This window comes from Dermacentor variabilis, chromosome 1 (assembly GCF_050947875.1).
Source record: "Dermacentor variabilis isolate Ectoservices chromosome 1, ASM5094787v1, whole genome shotgun sequence".
Classification (NCBI taxonomy): Eukaryota; Metazoa; Arthropoda; class Arachnida; order Ixodida; family Ixodidae; genus Dermacentor; species Dermacentor variabilis.
In genome coordinates this window covers 216,518,456-216,538,909 of record NC_134568.1, presented here as the reverse complement: position 1 = coordinate 216,538,909, position 20,454 = coordinate 216,518,456, and the positions used below count along the sequence as shown (strand labels likewise).

At 44.0% G+C, this 20,454-nt stretch overlaps 1 protein-coding gene across 1 annotated transcript in view; it reads left to right on the top strand.

The window, feature by feature from the left end:
- The window catches only part of Glg1 (Golgi apparatus protein 1), a 121,853-nt gene that overhangs the window by 29,805 nt on the left and 71,594 nt on the right, over nucleotides 1–20,454 (top strand). Inside the window, exons 7-10 of the mRNA XM_075668674.1 lie at nucleotides 4,288–4,514; nucleotides 7,952–8,073; nucleotides 13,437–13,538; nucleotides 16,924–17,086. Coding sequence (XP_075524789.1) covers nucleotides 4,288–4,514; nucleotides 7,952–8,073; nucleotides 13,437–13,538; nucleotides 16,924–17,086 — 614 coding nt within the window. The remainder of the gene's footprint in view (nucleotides 1–4,287; nucleotides 4,515–7,951; nucleotides 8,074–13,436; nucleotides 13,539–16,923; nucleotides 17,087–20,454) is intronic.

Here is a 20,454-nt window from a genome sequence, read left to right as displayed (position 1 = left end):
GGCTAATCTCAGTTGTCACTGTTGTCCTTGCTTTCTGAAATTATGTACACCACGAGGTCTGGACCCTCAATTGAAAATAGATGAAGAAGTGCCTCTTTATCTTAGTGACGCTATCTCATGCCTGCCTCCTTTCTCAAATTTTTTGTAAAGTTTACAAATTCTGTTCTTGGAAAAAGTTAAAAGGTGTTAGAAGATGGTGTGAGGCAAGATTACAAGAAATACATACAGAAAATGAATTGTGATGGTACCTGTGCCACCCTTGGCCTGTTGCAGTGCAAGATGCCATATGCCAGAGGGGTACTTGCTTCTAACATTAAGGTTTATTAAGACGAGTTCCTAAAGCAGCCCAAATCAGCAGGAGCAAAGCTGCTTAAAAAGTAACTGTGATCTAAAAACTATGTGCAGCTTGTCTCTCTCTGCTGTTCCAACTTTGCTCCTTTTTGTATTCTGCATCTAAAGTTAAACAATCGTTAATAAACTGCATATGTATCCCACAAAAGGCGTATGCTCTAGGTAAACTTTTCTAAAATGCATGCTATTTTCCCATTTCACCGTGGCCATACTTCTTTGGCATCACAAATGTACTTGGCAAGGGCGATGCAGAGTTTCTAGCTTATAGGAGGGTTGACCAATGGCTGAGACAGTAGCGATTTTAAACTCACTCAAGACCATTCCCAGCATTTCCTCACACCTGCGGAAAAATGTTGCGTACTTGCAATGTACACAATGCATTTGGCTCTTGGCTAGCAACAAACACATTTTATTTGCCTTTTGTGGAATACTTAGATTAAAAAAAATCTTGCAGCTACAAAGTTTAGAAACTCTTCTAATGGAAATCGGAGGTACAATGTCAGCACTAATGCTAGAAGCGCTACGCCTGCGTACTCTTGGCAAAAGGTTGTCTGCTATGCTGCAGTGAAGTTGGTGGAGTCGCAGTTGAAGAGAGAGCGTGAAAAGAGAGATATAGACGAAGGGGGCGAGCAGAGGGAGAGAGAGAAGGATGCTGCTATTTTTCAAAGTTTGTAGGGGTTTACTGAACAGGGTTGACTGACCCTATGGCAATGGTTTCTGTACCACAAGACCACCACTTCCGATCTCCATGATGTAACAATGAGTTCTGCTTAAAGTGCAAAGCCACACTGTACTCGGTTTGTGCACTTGGAATTGATTGCATTAAAATATGATGTAATTCATTATTTGTTGAAGAATTTAAGCTTTATAAACCATATTTAATAGTTTTACAGCTGTCCATTTGAAAAGAAAACGAGATTTCTTCTGTCAGTGCTCCTATAAATTTTTTTTTCTGCACTTTACAAACTGGTTCTTTGATACAGTTCTACGCTTCTTTTTTTAAGGGTGTCAGAAAAGTACGATTTGCTACCTGCTTATTTTCATGTTTCATACATACAGCTGTGGGTGGTCTCAGCTAAAAATCTTTAGTCTGCAATCATGCATTAAGGTAGAAATATGGCATTTGGGCTAAGTTACCACACTGATCTGTAGGAATCTTTAGCCTCAAAATTAGCAAGCTACTAGCACTAAACACTGAGGCGAAGCTACTAGTGCTAAACACTGAGGCGAAAAGTCATTGAAGCCAAAGTACATAGATAAGCTGAACATGGCATACACAGGGCTTGGGAGCTCAATCTCCACTAGTGGTGGGTCACTTTATCATTCATGCATATTTTCATTCACTCTTGTTTTATTTCAATAGCAATTATATGAACACTCCAAGCGCATTACTGCTGTTGGTGTCGCTGTGAAGTTCCGTATAAAGTCTTAGGGTGATAAAATCGTTGCCGTGAGCTGCATGCTGTATGTGCGAGTGAAAGTGTATGAGGGTGAGCTGGTGATCGTGGCTCAATCTCGCGCACGAAACGGAGAAAAACGAGAGGAAGTGCGCCATCTTCCGTCGCATGCAAGGCTCCAGGAGGAGGATAAGGAGGGGGCGCGTTCTACTCTGGGTGGCCTGGGCGGGCACGCACGGTCATCCGGGCCGCTGTATCTTGAAAACCATCTGTGACGGGGACAAGGTACAAGGTCTGACGCGGACGCATTCTACTGTGCCCACGGGGTGCGTTCTACTGCGGGCGGCACTGGTGCCCGCGTGTGCCCGCCTGGGCTGCTGTATCTTGAAAGCCATCTGTGACTAGGATAGAGTCCACCACTGTGTTTTCGCAGCTCACTGTTGCTGCCGCACTTCCTCACTCCAGCATTTTGACAGCAAGTTTCCGTGGTGATTGAGTGAGATGTGTTCACGTTTGCTTGTGCGAGCATGGCACCATGCTTGTTAGTTTAGTTGTTATGCCAATGTTCACAAGTTTGTACGGCCGATAAAACTACTGTGCTTACTTTATATAGCTGCCAACTAATTTGCTATCACAATCGATGCTTCACCTTTTGGGGCAAACTGCAACTTCTTAAAGGGACCCTGAAACAATTTTGACGATTTTCTACAAACGTACTGAGTCGTTAGAGTAAGTCCTTCTGACCATTAATTGACACATCTAAGTGCTCCGCGTAAAGCATGTAATTTATTATAAGGTTTTAAAAATGCACATCGCTGCCGATCGCAGCACACTGCTCGGCGTAATTTTAAGCCGCCCCTACCCATATGACGGAAATCACCCATATGACGTCAGTGGGGCGAGCTATCCGATTGGCTGACCAGGGCGCGTGATCGATAATTTTTCCAACTTTGTGGTAAACAAATGATGTTAGTAATAGTTGCAATGTTAGTTCATTTGTTTTTATAAAAAGAAAGTAACATAAAGAGAATGCAGAAGAACAATTTTACAATACACTTAAGCACTTCCGGCACACAGCAAGTGTCGTCTGCTTGTGTTACAACATACCCCATTTTGACGAGAGCTCCGCGGTCAGAGTCGGTCTCAGTCTTTTCGTGAGCACTATGATTCGACTTTGTTGCCTTGTGGACTGCAAAGGTAGCGACTGGTAATATGTCAAGCTGCGACATCGTGTCCCTCTGCAAGGCAGCATACGAGCGAACTGGCTGCTGCGCATTGGACTGCCGCTATCCGATCGGCGCCAGGGTTTGCGCGTTTGTGTCCGTCACTTTACACCGGAAGATTACTAACGCAATAGCTTTTCGCGAGTCCGGTATTAGGGCAAGCGCAAGGAGACAGGGTCTGGCAAGCGCAAGGGGACAGGGTCTGGCCGCTTGACTGCCGTAACGGGATGAGCAGAAGCGCAAATGTGAATGGTCTGCATGGTGCAGCCACCTGGTGGCACAGAGCTCAACCATACACAGCAGCAGAAGGGTATTCTTCTTTACTGCTGGTGTGTATTTTTCACAGGAGTGTAATCATCAACACGTTGTTTTTATAAATGTTTTAAATGTTTTACACTTCGTTAGAGCAATATTAGCGCTTTGTGTGGCTGGTTAAGCGCTGCGCCAACATGTGGCTGGACCGTGCAGACCGATCAGGCCACTCACGTACGTTTACGCTAAAGTTTCTTCATCAGCTTGAGTTTATGCCTTCAGCCATCTGCCGAAATGACCAGCTTACCTGTGGTTACCGGAATACCAGACACGTTCGGCGCTACAACAAAATGCTCGCAACGCACGCTGCTTCGATAGCTCTCGCTTGAGGCCGACGGCCAAGCGGCTAGCGGAGAGGTTTCGTGCGGGCGGGGTCGGGCTCCAAAACAACCAGAAGTGGACGATGTGACGTCGCATCGTGACGCAGAACCACTGAAGGCGGAGCTTAGCCCCAACCGCTCGGCGAATGAGTTGAGGAGGAAAAGCATGGCTAGGGAGGAGGGTAACTTCTAATCGCTTGTAGCTCCATTAATACGTAACGCGCCACATAAATTGTGGTGCGAATGTTCTACTTAAGCTGTACCCTACGCGTCTACAAAATTTGCCCCAACCGTTTCAGGGGCCCTTTAAAATCAAATTGCCAACATAAAAGCAGTTTTCCTTCTGCAAATCAAAATCAGTCTTCCTCTATGCTTTCCATGGCATTGGTGAAAGTGAGCCTTCCTGTTAGTAATGGCTTGTTTGTGCATTAGTTGATTTTGGGTCATGGTGAACGCCTTGCAGTATGAAAAGATGCGGGACTAAACAAGAAGGCAACACACATAAGGTGCTAATTAGGTTTGGCTAGGTTTGATTAGGTTGGGCTGTTTGCTAAGCAAGCCCTGTACTTTCCTTGATTTTCACGACCATGCTGTGCTGCCTGGTGTTATTTCTGCAGTGTGCAATTATGTATAGCATTATTTTTTCTATGTGGTAGGTAACATTGCCTTGTCTTTGATTCTTAGACTACCCAGTGGGAGCTGAATGCCAACAGGAAATGTTGGAGCACCGTCGCTTCCTTCTTGAGAACTACCAACTCACACCAGACTTGGCATCATCATGTGAGCAGGATATTGCAACCTTCTGCCGGCGGCGTCTTGAGCCCAATGGCAAAACCTTGCACTGCTTAATGAGGCACGCCAGACCTTCAGCCCAAGGCAACCAACGTCTCTCAGACCAGTGCCGTCGACAGGTCAGCACATCTTTTGGCATACTAAGTTTAGCTTCATACCTGATACCAAAGTGCTGTATAGTATTTCAAGTTCACTACTTGGCAATGTGAAGTGGTCACAATGCTCTAAAGTCGAAGTGAACAAGGTGGCATTACGGTGTAGAAGCTCCTTCTTTAACATGCACCAGCCCTACATAAAATAGTAGCAGCCCCCAGCCACAAAATTGAAAGTGAGCTGACACTTCTGCTTCTGTACATGTAATACCACTATCACTGTCACATAGGAAGAATAAATGTCATTACTTGAATTATATTTGCATTTAATGTCAATAATTGGGGGCTCCCACAAGCAGATACTTAATGACATATGAAAATGACATTCCTAAATGAATGATTTTGGAGGACTCATTTGTATGTACTGCAGTCAAACCTCCTTATAATGAAACTGGATAAACGAAGTAAGTGAAATTCCTTTTGAAACCATCATAGGGATTCGTAGTGCAGTACATGCAATAATGGATATAATGAAGTACGGTCGGCGACTGATAATTCGGACTCCACGGTGGACGTAAATAAGTCCGAACTATTGGATATCCGAAAAAAAACGAATGGATCCAAAAAAAGAAGGATTATTTTAATTATGTTTTAAGGCCCCTGCGCAAGGAAGAAGTGGCCGATTCATTACTCCATGCGCTTCCTTACAGGTAGACCAAGTCCACCTGTATTTCTGCCAGTTTTGTGTTGTCTCTGTACGTCTATGCAACAACTGCAAAAGCTTGAGTCAGATCCGCATGTGAAGGCTCTGGAGCACACAGCACATCATCATTACCCTAGTTGAGTCACAGTTTGATGGTGGAAGAACTTGCTCAATTGTTTCGTCATCGTTCAGTTAGGCACACGCCGACATCGTGCTGTCGAAGTCTGCAACGTCTTCATATTAGATATAATGGTGGCAGGAATGGGTACACTGCAGCCTAGCAGGTCATCATTGATGTCCCCATTTGAGCTCGTTGTGGTAGGTGGCAGTTCAGGCTCATCAGTTAGGGAGCCGGGCTCATTCAGACTGCGCGGGCACCATTGATGCCATTTGATGCGGCCTGTCGACACATTCATGAGAAAGACTTCTTGGAGCCAGCAGAGCGATGTTTGGAATGCAAACTAAACAATTAAGCACAGAATAGCGGAACGCTGTCCGAAAGGCCAGAATGACGAGAGCAGACCATGCGCAGGGTTGCTGGAATACGATGTTATGATTGCGATATTGATGCGACCTTTAATTTAGGCAAAGCCTCCAAGATTGCCATTTGCTGTTAAATCTTTGAGGCGCAGTACTGTGACCAAGGCATAACCTCGGATATTACTGTCTAACATGTAATATCAGAGGCCATACTTGATGTCTTGTCGAGGTTGCCAGAGGAGGTAATGGCGGCAGAGTTGGCGTATACTACAGCCATAGACAGAGTCCGAATAATCAAATGTAGAGTTGGCGGCCGTTCGAAATATCGGTCATGTTTACACATTAAGTCTATGGGGCCATTGGTGGTGCCGTGGCGCTGAGCATGTCCAGCTTATCGGTGTCCGATTTATCGGTCGGCGACTGTAGTTCCGGTCCCTATTCAACTTCATTATAACAAGGTATTACTATATTTAGTAGGGCTGTGTGAATATAAAATTTTTAATTCCGAAGTGAATGGGAATAATGAAAACCAAACACCAATTGAATCGAATATTTTTCGAATATGAATACTATTGGTCTTGCAGAAATGCATTTTTTCACCAACCAGGCGTGCGATTAAAAAAAAGCAAGTTTACTGCATAGCGAATGACTGAAAATTATGCTTTGTGTTCAACGAAATTCTGAAGTGTACAAAACTTGCTTGACGGTATCATAACTTCAGGTAATATTTTGTTACTAAAGAAGGATAGCTGCTCGACATGTTCGGGAAGTAGCGACACTCTCCTGCGTGTCACAATTCCTTCAAACAGAAAAGAACTGCTCACGGGACTCATTAGAATCTCATATTGGCAGGTATCTCTTTGCAAACTGAGCCGACAGTGGGCACCATGCTTATACCACCACACACATAGATCTTTTTTTTTTCCGGCCCAAAATTTTCTCATTCACATATCTTTCAACCAATGCTCATGGCAGTGAAAATTGCTGCCACAAGTAAGCGAAAAAATTGCTGCTGGTTGATGAGCTTATCAAAGTATATTTTAAAAGTGCTGAAGTGGAGGGAGCCTCTTCAGATGTTTTCATTGTTGAGGGCATATCTGAGTTCCTTTGTGTTGAAAATTTCCTTGCTTCTAAAGAAAGCCAAGTTTTTAATCCAGTTTTCCATTGCAGCATCCTTGTAGTACTCAAGTACTCTAGAACAAGGGTCTAAAAACATCGCCACGCTTGCTACCTTGGTCAGATTTGTAGTTTGGAAACCGTGCTTTCAGGCACTTAGCCAGATTAGTAGCGGACACGGAGGTTTCCACCTGGCGGCTGGTGAAGAGGCATGAAGAGGTAGCAGTGTAGGTACTTGAGCTGATAAGGGTACTACTGATAAGGGTGCTACTTGCTCAATGCAACTGTGCTTTTTATCTTGCCTGTGACTGCATTTCATAATTTTCCTCAAGCCCCAAGACTTCTGCCATGTTCCTGATTGGCAGTTTATTGGATATGTATCTAGTAAATACTTTGTATAGTGCAATACAACGGACACAAGAAAGGCGACAGGACAAGGCGCTTGTTAAGGACAAGGCGCCTTGTACTGTCGCCTTTCTTGTGTCCGTTGTATTGCGCTATACAAAGTATTTATGGATCCGCACCAACTAGCCCGCCAATGCATTGTACTGAGATATGTATCTAGCCTTGTTTTGGTGACTTGGTATCGATAACCATCTCTAGATAATTATATAAGCATAATAGAAAATCTTGATTGATCATCACCTGCCATGGCAGTGTAGTGGCTTCGCCGTTGCAGGGCTAAGCCCGAGGACGCGGGATCTAATCCCGGCCACAATGGCATCATTTCGATGAAGGTGAAATACAAAAATGCCTGTGTGCTGTGCATTGGGTGTAGGTTAAAGAACCTCACGTGGTCAAAATTAGTCTGGAGGCCCCCATTATGGCGTGCCTCATAATCATATCCTGGTTTTTGACATGTAAAGCACCAGAATTTAATTAATTGATCATCATAATTCTCTGAAAGCAAGTTTAGTGAAAAGACTCATAATTAGAAATGCTTTATACCTACACTGTGGCCTTGTGTATTTTTATCAACACGTTGTCTGCTATTATTGCCTTGAAAGCAATGTCATTTGATGAATTCTATGTAATTAGCTACAGCACACTTGATTTTGCTGTTATAAAATGTGTGCTGTAACTGTGGCTTTTTACAGTATATGCTGAAGTTTTGTGAAAAATGTGAGCACATCCTTTTTTGTGGTTGACACATTTGTGAAATAAGGTGGAGCACGTGCTGAAGGTTTCTGGTGCTGGAGAAGATTGGCGAGTGGACCCTGTTCTCCAAGAAGCCTGCCAATCCACTGCTTCACACCTCTGTCAGGATGTCAAGCCGGGGCGGGGAAGGTATTAGCCGAGTTTTCTTTCATGACTGTAACAGCGTTTTCTTAGTGGCATCTAGATTGTGCAGCTGTTGTATGCTATAAAGTAATGCTATAAAGTAATGCTATATATAGCTGAATAAATTTATCCACTCTGGTATTTTGCAGAGCACTAGAGCAAGCCAAATTCTTTTGTAGCCTAACTATGCACCCTGAAATTAAGTGAGGATCTGTGGTAGTTGCACATGCATGTGAAGATTCCTCTTTTTTTTGTGTGTGTTATTCATTCAATTGCTGTGGAGAATTTTTTTTTGTTTTCACAGCTCCTGAGATGCACAATACTCTGTTGTCAGTAATATATAATACAGAAATGTGTGTCAAAGGCATTTTTGTATTCTTTAAGTTTGTACATAACCACTTCACTAGCCATCATTAATATTTTCTTGATGAGAGATAAACTGCAGTGAGCTTTATGAATGTTTTTCATGGGGGACAATATACAGTCAAATCTCGATATAACGAATCACACGGGACTGCCGAAAATCATTCTTTATTTTGAAGTATCATTGTAATGAAAAACTTGCGGTTATAAGCCAGTGGACAAACCTAGGAATGAAAATGACATACCTTGGCATTAGATGCATGTACAGACAAGCGTACTCTCAAATAAAAATGTTTCACTCACATCAAAGCTGCTTTATTTGAAGAAATCAGTGATTTTCTTCTGGCACGTGCAGCACGCACGACCAATTAAGAACGCATCTACATCTTCCACTTTGCTCAGTACCTCATTGGGTACGTCATTGCAACATGTGATGAAAGTCCGAACTTTGTTCATGTGCACTAAAACATAATTTTCGACACAATCTAATCTTCTGTGTTTGGTGACCCACAGTCATCTTCCTTCGGGTTGTCATTGTCACTAGAGACGTCGCGAACACAGTTAACAATCTCTTCGGTTGTCAGGTCCGCCGCCGTTAGTGCTGCGCTGTCGCTCTCCACGTAGTCGTCGAAGGAAGAGATGGCAGGCAGCAGTTCCGCAACCTTGGTCCACAAGTCTCCTGGGTTGTTGTCAGTCACCTGCAGGTCATCTTCAAGCTACACAGGCATTTTGACGAGCCCTGCTTCTGCCAGCAGTTGTTAATGGTGGATGCATTCAAGTTTCACCAAGCTCCTGTGAGCATATCCACTGCCTGACGAATATTGATTGCAGTCGGCTGCTTTAGGCGGAGGTTCATAATCAACCGCTGCACAGGGTGCTTACGAAATTCTGCTTTCACACTCTTTATAATGCCCTGGTCTAGGGGTTGCAGCAAGGACGTGTTGTTTGGCGGCAGAAACTCCAAGTGAATGTGCATCAAGTGAATATTCACAATGTGAGCAGAGCAGTTGTCGACAATCAGTAGAATTCTTTGGTCACTCCTCCTCATTTTGGTCGTCGAGTTTGATGAGCCACTCGGAAAAGAGTTCTCTGGTCATCCAGGCTCGTTTGTTGGCGCAGTAGTTGTATGGTAACGACATGATGTTTTTCATGCAGCGAGGCTTCACGTACTTGCCGATGATGAGTGGTTTAATTTTCTTCCTGCCTGTTGCATTGCAGCAGAGCAGGACTGTCACTCGAAGATGCGACTTCTTCCTTCCCTTGCACTGCTGCCCTTTGAAGTGCATCGTCCGGTCAGGCATGAGCTGATAAAAACATGCGGTCTCATCTGCATTGAAAATATCGTCTTCAGAGTACGATTCAGCCATCTCCAGAAAACGATAATTGTGCCAGGAATCCGTGCCTTCTCTGTCAGTAGCCTTTTCCTTGCCCGAGACTACCTGCCAAGTTATTTCGTCCCTTTGGCGGAAACGAAAAAGCCAACCCGCACTGGCACCGAACCCAGTTATTTCAAGTGTATCAGCAAATTCGCGGGCTTTTTCTTGGAGCATTGGGGCAGACACAGGAACTTTTTGCAGTCTCGCATCTTTGAACCACATGAGAAAAGCTTGGTTCACATTTTGAAAGTTTCCCAGTCACAGCCATTTCCTTGTAGGAGCGAGTTGCGATTACCGGTGAAGCTTGACAATCTTGTCTCGGTCTTTCAAAATGGTCGCGATGGTCGATGGGGCAATGCCACGCTGTCTGCACACATTGATTTGCTTTTTCCCTGTGTCAATTTCCTGCAATACGTCCAATTTGTCCTGTAACGAAAACTGCTTTCGCTTCTTCTTGGTGCCGTCGCTAGCTGCATTCATTGTTCAATCTCGCGTAAATATCGCCAAATTCTTGTCGTGAAGTTCTTGGTGAATTTTGTGGTGAAGCCGTTGGCACTCAATATGGTGATGATGATAACTACTGTGACATGGTGATGATAATAGCTACTGCACTCGCAGTTTCTGTGTCATGCGAGAGTTACGGCACTGGTACATTTAGCCGAATTCGTAATACTGATGTTCCTTGGTTATAAAGGGGAAAATAAACTATGTGCGTTATTCTGAAATATACGCTGTAGTGAAATTCGTAGTTCTGAAATATTTTTAGATTGAAAATATAGGCAGTCTGGTGGGGATATTTAAAATATTAAATTTGGGAAATTCGTTAATGTGGGGTTCATAGTAATGAGATTTGACTGTAGTATCATGTCGTGCTGAACATTTTGCTGTTATGTGATACAAGGGAGATATTCTGTAAGAGTCCACCTAGTGGACATGTCCATTTTGTCTGCTGCTGAAGTGCTGATTGGCTGTAGCGCCTCGTGGCTGCGGACGTGCAGCCCAGCCCAGCCAATCAATGTTCAACAGCAGACGAAATGGATATGTCCACTAGGTGGACTCTTGCGGAATACCTCCCCAGTTGACTTCTGTTATTTCGACTCTGGTTAATTCGATCCTGACCGACGTTTACAGCTGGCACACATCCATTTGTATGGGCCTGAGCTTCAATTATTTTGATCCTAAAATTGACCTTTGCTGGATAATTCAAACGTGACCAATCAACATTCCCGCACCTGACCCCTATGGTGACCCCAGTAACGACCCCTTTAGTGGCAGCATACAGTGTGTCTTGATGGAGCTTAGGGGACAGTGAATGCATTGAACACATCGTCTTTTGTTGAGAACTTCTATTTTCGGCCTGCCCATGGAAGATTTTCAAGTAATAACGGTAGCTCACCATGTCTGGTACAGTATTTACGTGATTCTAATTTTTGAGGGGGGGGGGGGAATTGCCTGTGTGGTACAACCGAATATGAAAGCAAAACCAAATTTGCAGCATTGTATGCTTTACCTCATCATACATCTGTATTGTGACGAAGCTGATAAAAAAAACTGTGCAGCAAAGCTGACCTTGGGAAGCCTGTGCCATTATGCAACACATAATAAGACCCTTGCCCATTTTTCTTCCTAAACAACAAGGTGTGCATTATATTTTTACTTTGTTTAGGAGCTTTGATGTCATTTCTGCATTTGTTTTCTACTTTGGACACATAGAAAGCAGGTGCGTGCTTGATCTGGGGGCATGTTAGAATCAGGCCAATACAGTTAAGCCTCGATATAACAAGCTTCAATATAACAAAATTTTCGATATAACAAAATATTTAACTTTTTATAACTTTTTATCCGAAGAACACCATGTATTTAGAACCTCAATACAGTTAAACCTTGATATAACGAACTTCAGTGCAACGAAATTCTCAATATAACAGTAGTTGATTGAGTCTATACCGAGACAATAAATCTCGGTAGTAAGTCTCGGTATAACTCTATACCGAGACAATAAATGGAACTTCTGTAGACACAGATGGTAAAATTTTTGAATTACAAACGGCTACTTGCGAATGCATAACTCAAATTGTATGCTGCACCACCAAGAGTGACCGCCCAAGCGGAGCAGCGTCATGTTCCATATACAAAGTCCAAGTGTGATACGATCCTATCGCATCCTGTGCACTTATGCTTTGTGTGCAAGTGAAAGGTTACGAGGGTGAGCCGAGAAGGATGGTGGCATGATAAGCACCATCTCTGCGGGAGCTAGGGGAAAGGGGAGGAGGAGAGTGAGCTCACAGTAATGCGATCAAGCATGCGCAAGGTGTGGGGAGGGGGACAGGTTAGCGCGCGTCTCCTTTTCTAGCGCGTGGCTGTGCATGACTGTCTGTGCGGCTTAGCGCATACGCAGCCCACACGTCCCATTTTAGGGATAATTTGCCGCATCTGCAAAGAGTGTGCCGAGATTGTGGGGCATCGTGTGTGCTGTCTTCCCCTTTGTTTAGTACAGGAGGTTGCGTAATATTGAGTTTTGCAGAGGCGTTGAAGCCAGAGGCAGACGAAGCATTCACTCCCAGCTGCCGATGCTTTTCATTTTAGTGTCGGTCCACTGCAGGCAACACTATCAGCCATGGGTCTGAGTAGTTACAATAGCGTGGCTGGCTTCGCTTCGTATTGCTGATGTGAAGATATTGTCAACATGGCATGAAACCATATCTTTCATCGGAGACTGAAATTCAACAAAATCAATTTTTTCTCATTTAAATTTGATTTTTCCAATTGCCTGATAATTTTTGAAGTTTTGCAGCCGCTTCCTTGTAAGAAAAATTTATTGCTGACTTCACTTATTTGCATAAAAGGTCGAATTTAAACATAGCGAAATTTTGGTACTATATAACGGAGCAAATTGCCGATTTTATCGATTTCGTTATATAGAGTTTATCTGTACTGCCAAATAAATCAGTGGCGTGTTTTGGTGTTTTATTCTGCAGGTTGTTTCATTTGACCTGCCACATAATTCAATCAATAGAGAGCTATAGCTCAGCGAGCCAGTGGGCCAGCATAGACGCCAGTGCGCATGCGCGGTACAATATGCACAGTGGCCTCTACGCTGGCCCAGTGGGCCTGCTGGCCTGCTGGCTCGCTGAGCTATAACTGTCTAATTTTGTTGGTCCCGTCAGCATAGAATTAATGGAAGTCAGCTGTATATCTTTCATAGAGGTGAACTACATATACCAGGCACCAGTACATTTATTGGAAGATTTCTATACATTGCGTCACATTTGTTTTGGCTGTTGCATCTGTTCATCATGCTTAGTTCTGAATTTAGAACTTGGTGACTCTATGTTGCTTCTCAGCTTAAACATGAGTACTGCAAAAGTGATGATTGCCACTTGTCTGTTGAAACTGCATCCATGTATGCTGTAAGTGGAATGTTTATTCTTGCGCTTGCAATTTATATCACACATTATCCTGTTCACTATGCTCAGACTTTGTGGCTGTCAATTAGTCACTTATTTGCTCATAGTATGTGAAAAGAAACTTGAACTTAAACTGTGACAACTTTGTTCCTTTGCAAGGAATAGTGATGCATTCACAGATCTTAACATCAAGGCATCTATTGATAAGCCCTTGGGTTTTCAGGATGTTGTCATGCCTAATGGACCAAGTCAGCAACATTGCAATGAAGGACACCTGCCGAGAAGCCTTGCTGCAGATCCAGTACTTTGTTGCACGTGACTTCAAGTATGTTTTTGCTTTCTGTTCATTTCATATATGAAGGGGTGCCCCTCAAAAAATGAAATTATTTTTCAAAAACTATATATTTATTTTTTTCTTACAAAACAATGTTATCACCTTCAAAGTACTCACCATTATACTTAATACATTTGTCTAATCTGTGATTCCATTCTTGGAAGCATTTTTCAAACTTGTTTGTTTCGTTCGGTGACAGCTCCTCTCATATTTTTTATTCACCTCTTCTTCGCCGTGAAATCGCAGCCCTTTTACGTTCCTCTTGCTTTGAGGAAAAAAAATTTAGAACATTGCAGTTTTGCCATAAGGGCGAAGCAACGAATGGGATAGCAACATGTTAGAATCTTACACGAAGACTCGTAGCTGTACTGGTAGTATGAGTTGAAGTGAACGTAAGCCAACTAAGTAAAACCAAGCTTTTGTGCTAGCTGCCCTCTGTTTGAATCCTGCCATCAGACAATTTCATTTATGTGTAATAATTAAGGCCAATGTCTTTCTTAGTAACTTTATCACCACTTTTCCGTATCAGGTATGTTTCAAACCTCTTTCCTGGGCCGATCTTGGAGGTAGTGCTCATCTGTACCAATGAAGTTACATAATTTTCAGGTTTGAGCTCTATTCTTTCACACTGTTACTATTTAAGTTGAAGATTTGAGATAAAGGGCATGCACTGTAGGTGTTTTGTTTCATGATATTTGTTTGTGGGCTGACATTCTCAAAATTCTGAGTAATTCTGTCAAGAATGTAAGACCTGGTATGAGCAACTTTAGTCATAGAATGGTGTGGCAATATAACCCACATATACCGCATGTCATATAGCAAGCCATGGCATATAGCATACACATACCTAAATATATACAGAACCTCACGGTGACTGCGATGCCGACGGCACAAATTTGGACGGAGTGTCCGTATAATTTCTGTCGGAATAAAAATGTTGCACGGAACAAGGTCAGGTGAGTAAGGGGCGTGGGGCAAAGGAGTTGTGCTATTTTTTTCCAAAAACTGGTGCACTGAAATAGATGGCTGCATGAGTTGGTGCATTGTCGTGGTGGTAAAACCAGTCCCCTGACAGCCACAAATTGGTCCTTTTTTTTTTTTTGTCACACACTGTTGCACAACCTTTTCAGTTCAGTGCAGTCCGCTTATAGCGATACCACATGAGTCGACTTGAGAGTATCAACTTATGCATTAGGGCTATGAGAAAAAAGCCTGTACATAACGATATGTTATTCACCGCATATCGGATGTAACGATCGAAATTCTGTTTGGGTGGCGTTTTCCATGCAGAATAATTGAGAAATTTGCATTGCTAAGTTCCTCTTAACCGAGACAGGGCAAAATGTATGCCTACGCGAGTTTGTATCTGCCGCCATTACTGTGCAGCGCATCCCATCAGTGCGCCGATTGCGAAAGCCACGGAGAGCATCGCAAGTTGGCGCAGCATGCGACAAGATGGCACCAGCTGCTTCGCATCCGTAAGCGTCCGTGTCACTGGCGAGAGTCCAGAAAAAAAAAAAAAAATGAAGCAAACCGCACCTGCGCTCTCTTTCTACAATCTCCCTATTTTCTTCAGCGAGTGCAGAAATGCACCACGAAGACAGCAGTCATTGCGCCAACAAAGTGCAAAGATGTGTCGCTTGGGACAAAGCTTCAAATTTTGCAAGACTCGCGCAGTCGGCGATATTGACGATTCTGAAAACTGCAAGTGCCGCCACGATCATGAAGGCTAAAAGCAGTGACCATGCCGATGAACAGCTTCGCCAACTGCTCTGTGCATACTTTCTCCAAATGTTTGTGCGGTGCCTGGCTTGAGCAACTTTGTTCATTTATTGCAAACTTTGGGTCGCTTGTTGCAATGAATTGGCTGCTATGGACTATGCTTGTTGCTTGCCACTTGTTGCAACATGCAAAAGTCAATTTCTCCCTGCACCATTATGTTTACATGGCGGCCACTTTCAAATGCAACATAAGATGCGGGAACATTACAGAATGGCGCTGTATCAAATGGGAGCATATTATATAGGAGTCAATGGGATTTAGGTCCCGACCACAAAGACACAACATAGCAGCAGGGAAAACACAACTGTGAGGGACCTATCAACGGGGGTTCCACTGTATCACAGCAGCTGTTGAAAATATTTGTGCGAAATTGCAGGCTGTGTTAAACAAAAACAGGAAATTTTCAAGGTTCTCACAGGTGAACACTAAAATTACCCAAATAGCGTGATGCCCTCAAAAATGTGGAGTATAAAAATGCTCCATTCACCTCTGTCGATGTTGAGCACTTGTTTTGATCCTATACCATCTTATTGTGAATGAAAAGAGGCACAACCTTGGTCTTCAAAACCTAGAGAAAGTAATACTCTGTTACTGCCATAGGTTTTAAAAATATTTCTAAATGTACAGTATTCAATGCTTCTTTTCTTATGGAACATTTGTTGACTTCAGTTCATTAGCCACAAATTTTAGCTTCTTTCATTAGCCCTTAATGGCTTTCCTTGCGTGCTTCGTGTTTTTCATGCCTGCTCCACTTAATGTGATGTAAGGAGGAAAGTTTGGCCATTATGTAGGCACTACCTGCTCATTATGTCAAAACAGATGTATTAAGGCCAGACCACACATACGCTTGCTGACGCGCGCAAGCTCGCGTCTCCACGTTTTGCGCCTGCCATGCCTCGCAAGGAATGGCAGTTAGCATCTACAAGAGATGTGCAACAGCACACGCTCGCTCGGCTCACTCAGCCTCCTTGGCACACGCCACTTCGTACTTTGTTATTGACAGTGTTTCAAAATGCTCGAATATCTATAAACATAATCTTTATATCTTTAGAGCTGTTTGACGAGCTGGTGTAAATATATAAACAAATATATATAAATCTGCCTCGCAGAGAATTACTTGTACCATGCCGTAGCTGTGTAGCCAGGCGCACTGATGCGAGGCTGCCCGAGCCTGCGATAACAGAAAGGAGCTGTTATTAGGATCACAGTGCGTACGAGCCGTGCCGCATGGACACGAGCTTGTGCACGTTCACAAGCGTACGTGTGGTCTGGACCTTAAATATGTTGGTTGTAGTATGCAAGTTGACAAAGAAGTGGCCTCTCGTGTGCCCATGAAAGCCCTGGGAATCGATGGCTTGCACAACAAGGTTGCTACCTCACAAGTGAATGTTACTTCAGGTTTCTTACCATGAAAATCGGCAATGAACATTCCATAAAGAAAGGTTGTGGTTTGTGAATATCCTTATAGTGCCTATTTCAGACCCTATGGTGCCTAAAGTGAGGCTTTAGGTGCCTGTTTTAGATGCCTAAAAGCCACATTTTTAGTGCTTCAAAATCCGGTCTCTAGTGATTAACTTACTATATTGTTGTGCAGATTGGACCCTGTTTTGTACAAGGAGTGCAGGGCAGATGCAGTGACATACTGCAAAGCCAAGAAGGAATGGCATGATGACCCCACCCGCATGGACCCAGAAAGAGGCCCAATAGTGCTTCCTTGTTTGTACCGTTATGCATACCATCCAGATGACAGCGTTCGGGTAAGTGCACTTTCTTGTTTGTAGTTTTGTTTGTTTGTTTTTCTTTATTTTGAAGAATTTGGCACAAGGCATATGAAGAAGGTAAGGATAGTTGTTTGGAGCATTCATGTGACCTACCGTATTTACTCGTATAATGAACGCACTTTTTTTCCCGAAAAACATGCACAAAGTTGGGGGTGCGTTGATTATGCGGGGTAAAATTTTTAGCGTTTTTTTTTTTTTCGCGGCCACCTCTAAAAAAGTTGCAGTTTCGCCCAAAATGCAAACCATCAATTGCAATGGCAAATGTGCACACAGCTATACGAAGTAAGGATAGTAGTTTTATCGGCCATATAAACTTGCAAACATGAGCACATCGCGCTCAATTACAGTGGCCACACTCTGCCAAAATTTCGACTTGAGGAAGCGCGTAAGCAGCAGCAAGGGAAGTGGCCTGTGTGCTGTGTATTGCTTCAACGCAAATTGAGCGGCAAGAACGCAACATGCACACAGGTATGAGCCGCCGTCGCACCTAGACTCGGACCCTAGCGCATATTGCTTTCAAGATAGGGTGTGCCGTGGCCATGCAATGCGCAGTTGCTGCCGGAGTAAACCCCCCCCCCCCCAACTGTCCCCTCCCCCTGTCGCCATGTGCGTGATGGAAGATGATGTGTTTCCTTCCCAATTTGCTCCCTTGCATGCGGGAAATTGAGCTGCGATTGTCGGCGCCGCTCGGCCGTGGTCGTGCAATATGCAGTTGCTGCCAGAGTACAATGCTGCCGCCCCCTTTTGCGCAACAAAAGACTATGCGTTTTCTCCCCGCTTTCCTCTCTTGCCCGCGCGAGATTGAGCAGTGATCATAGGCTTCCCTCACGCAATTTCACTCGCACTTACAGCATGCGGCGTGCTGTGACGATGGCGCCAAAAGTGCACCTGTAGCGTTCATATAACTGCTATTGCAATAAAAGTAAGAGATGCACAATACGCTATGGTGTCGACACAATCATACCTGCCGGGTGCCATATCCAATGCCGAATCGTATCGTGTGTCTCCTGCTTCACGGCAGCAAGTTCAGGGTGCGATCATTATGCGAGGAAAAAAACAACAACACTTGATTGGAAGGGGGGGGGGGCTGTGTTCATTATGCGAGTAAATACGGCATGTCATTGTGCCACTTCACTTCTTTGTGATTGCAAAATCATCTGTCATCTGTGAAGCAGATGTCATATATCTGGCAAATAGCTTTAAGCTCCCATCCTTATCACAGGGAACTCATTTATATAAGAAGCCCAGATTAAATTCAATTCAAAGTTGTTTATCACTTCCCATGCATTCTCTCCACTTTCATGACATTTCTTTTTTACAATTCCTAATGAGTGAACATTAAACGCTTTCGTTCTTAATGTACCTTGATGTACTGCTTTCAAGTGAAAGCCACACTATTGCATGGATTTTGTAACTTTGCAGACTGGTGGGCGCAAATCATTGGTGCTTTAAAACACTTTGTAACAGTTATGTGCTACGCACCTGACCCTCTCTGTGAAAGCATTGTTTATGTTATTGCGACGAGGTTTATTGTCGTTCACAACATTGTGGAACGCTAGGTACAGTATTTACTCGCATAATGATCGCACTTGCATAATAATTCACCCCTGAATTTTGTCGTCGAAATTTGATTTTTTTTCTTTCCCATGTAATGATCGCACCCTGACCTTGTCACAGTGATATTTCGTGTGCGAAGTCTAGCTAATGATGATTGCGCTTACCATCTGTCGAATGCTACGCAAACGACTCTTGAAGACATACCAAGCGGTCTGCATGCACTCAACATTCTTAAGCAGATGCCCTATTTCATTCCTTTCATCACTTTCCGCACTTCCATGAAAAAAAAAAAAGCTACAACCAAATTTGCCTCGGCTTTATTATTTGTAGGCTTCATAATGGGTTTGGTCGACAACAACATAAAGGGTGCCATTCCATTCTTCTCGTCCGCGCTCGTGGGCATGCAACAAATCGCAAGCGGCAACAATAGTGGCCACATTTAGACTGATACATAAGAAGTGTACCCTATTCATACGCCGACGCCTGTACCACAGCTAAGATATTCGCCCACCCTTAGCGGAAACATGCAGTGTTAGGATCGCAGTGAAGACAAATGCCACAGTTTCTGCAGCATGCCCGCCATGTGTTTCTATGTCACTGGCAGCTAAATGCACCGATCTCTGTCTCTGTCCCCTCAAAGTGGACGTGGCTATGTTATTGCCGCAAACTTGCCAATATTAACGATATTCATTACTGATACGGAAGAAGCTGTTTCAATGTGCATACTGTACTCATGAAATGAAACATAATCATGTTTGTTGCATTCGGCTTGCTCCACCGGCCGCCATTTTTGTTTTGGTCTACCACACTGACAGCGGCAACCGCCTGCTTGTTGACTTGTTGTCATCCCACAGCAAATGCGGGATGAAAAAAGAAAATGTTTCTTTTCGTGGGAAATTTAACCCGCATAATGATCGCACCCTTGAATTGCGTCAATTTCTTTACAAAAAAGTGTGATCATTATGCGAGTAAATACGGTATATAAAGGCACTGCAAGGGCTGTCCGTCGCATGGGGCTCGCTCGCGATCACAGCACGGTCCTTCGTCTTCCTCTTCAGTTGGCACATACATAGGGGCACGTATTCTTCATTACAATGCCCCGGGAGCAAAGCGTGGCCATCCTGGCGACTCAAGGCGCGGAGAAGATGAGCAAGTCATAATACGGTTTCAGGCGGTTGACATGTACTGTCTCTCGCCCATGACGATGCAGGTCTGGTGACACTGTGAGCGGCTCGACAATGTAGTTGACCGGTGAAGTGGTCCCGATGATACGGTATGGACCGTGATAACGCGCCAGGAGTTTGGAAGAAAGGCCAAGAATGTGGGCTAGTATCCAAAGCCACACATGCGTACCAGGAGCAAAGTTGTGTGGTGGTTGATGAATACGGTCATCTCTTGTCTTTTGACGTTCTTGAGTCTCACTAGTCAGGGCACGTGCCAGCTGACGGCAATCTTCAGCATATTTGGCGACTTTGGGAAGCGGAGTATACTCTGTAGCGTCAGATTGGTACGGCAGTATGGTGTCCAATGGGCATGAAGGCTCACGGCCATACACAAGGAAAAAGGGTGAAATGCCGGTGGTCGCTTGCGTCGCGGTGTTGCATGCGAACGTAACAAAGGGGACTACGGTGTCCCAGTTAGAGTGCTTGGATGAAATATACATCCGCAACATGTCACCAAGTGTGCGATTGAGTCGCTCGGTAAGACTGTTGGTTTGGGGATGGTACGTGGTCGATTTGCCGTGAATTATCCTGCACTCAGCGAGGAGGGCTTGGATGCCCTCCGAC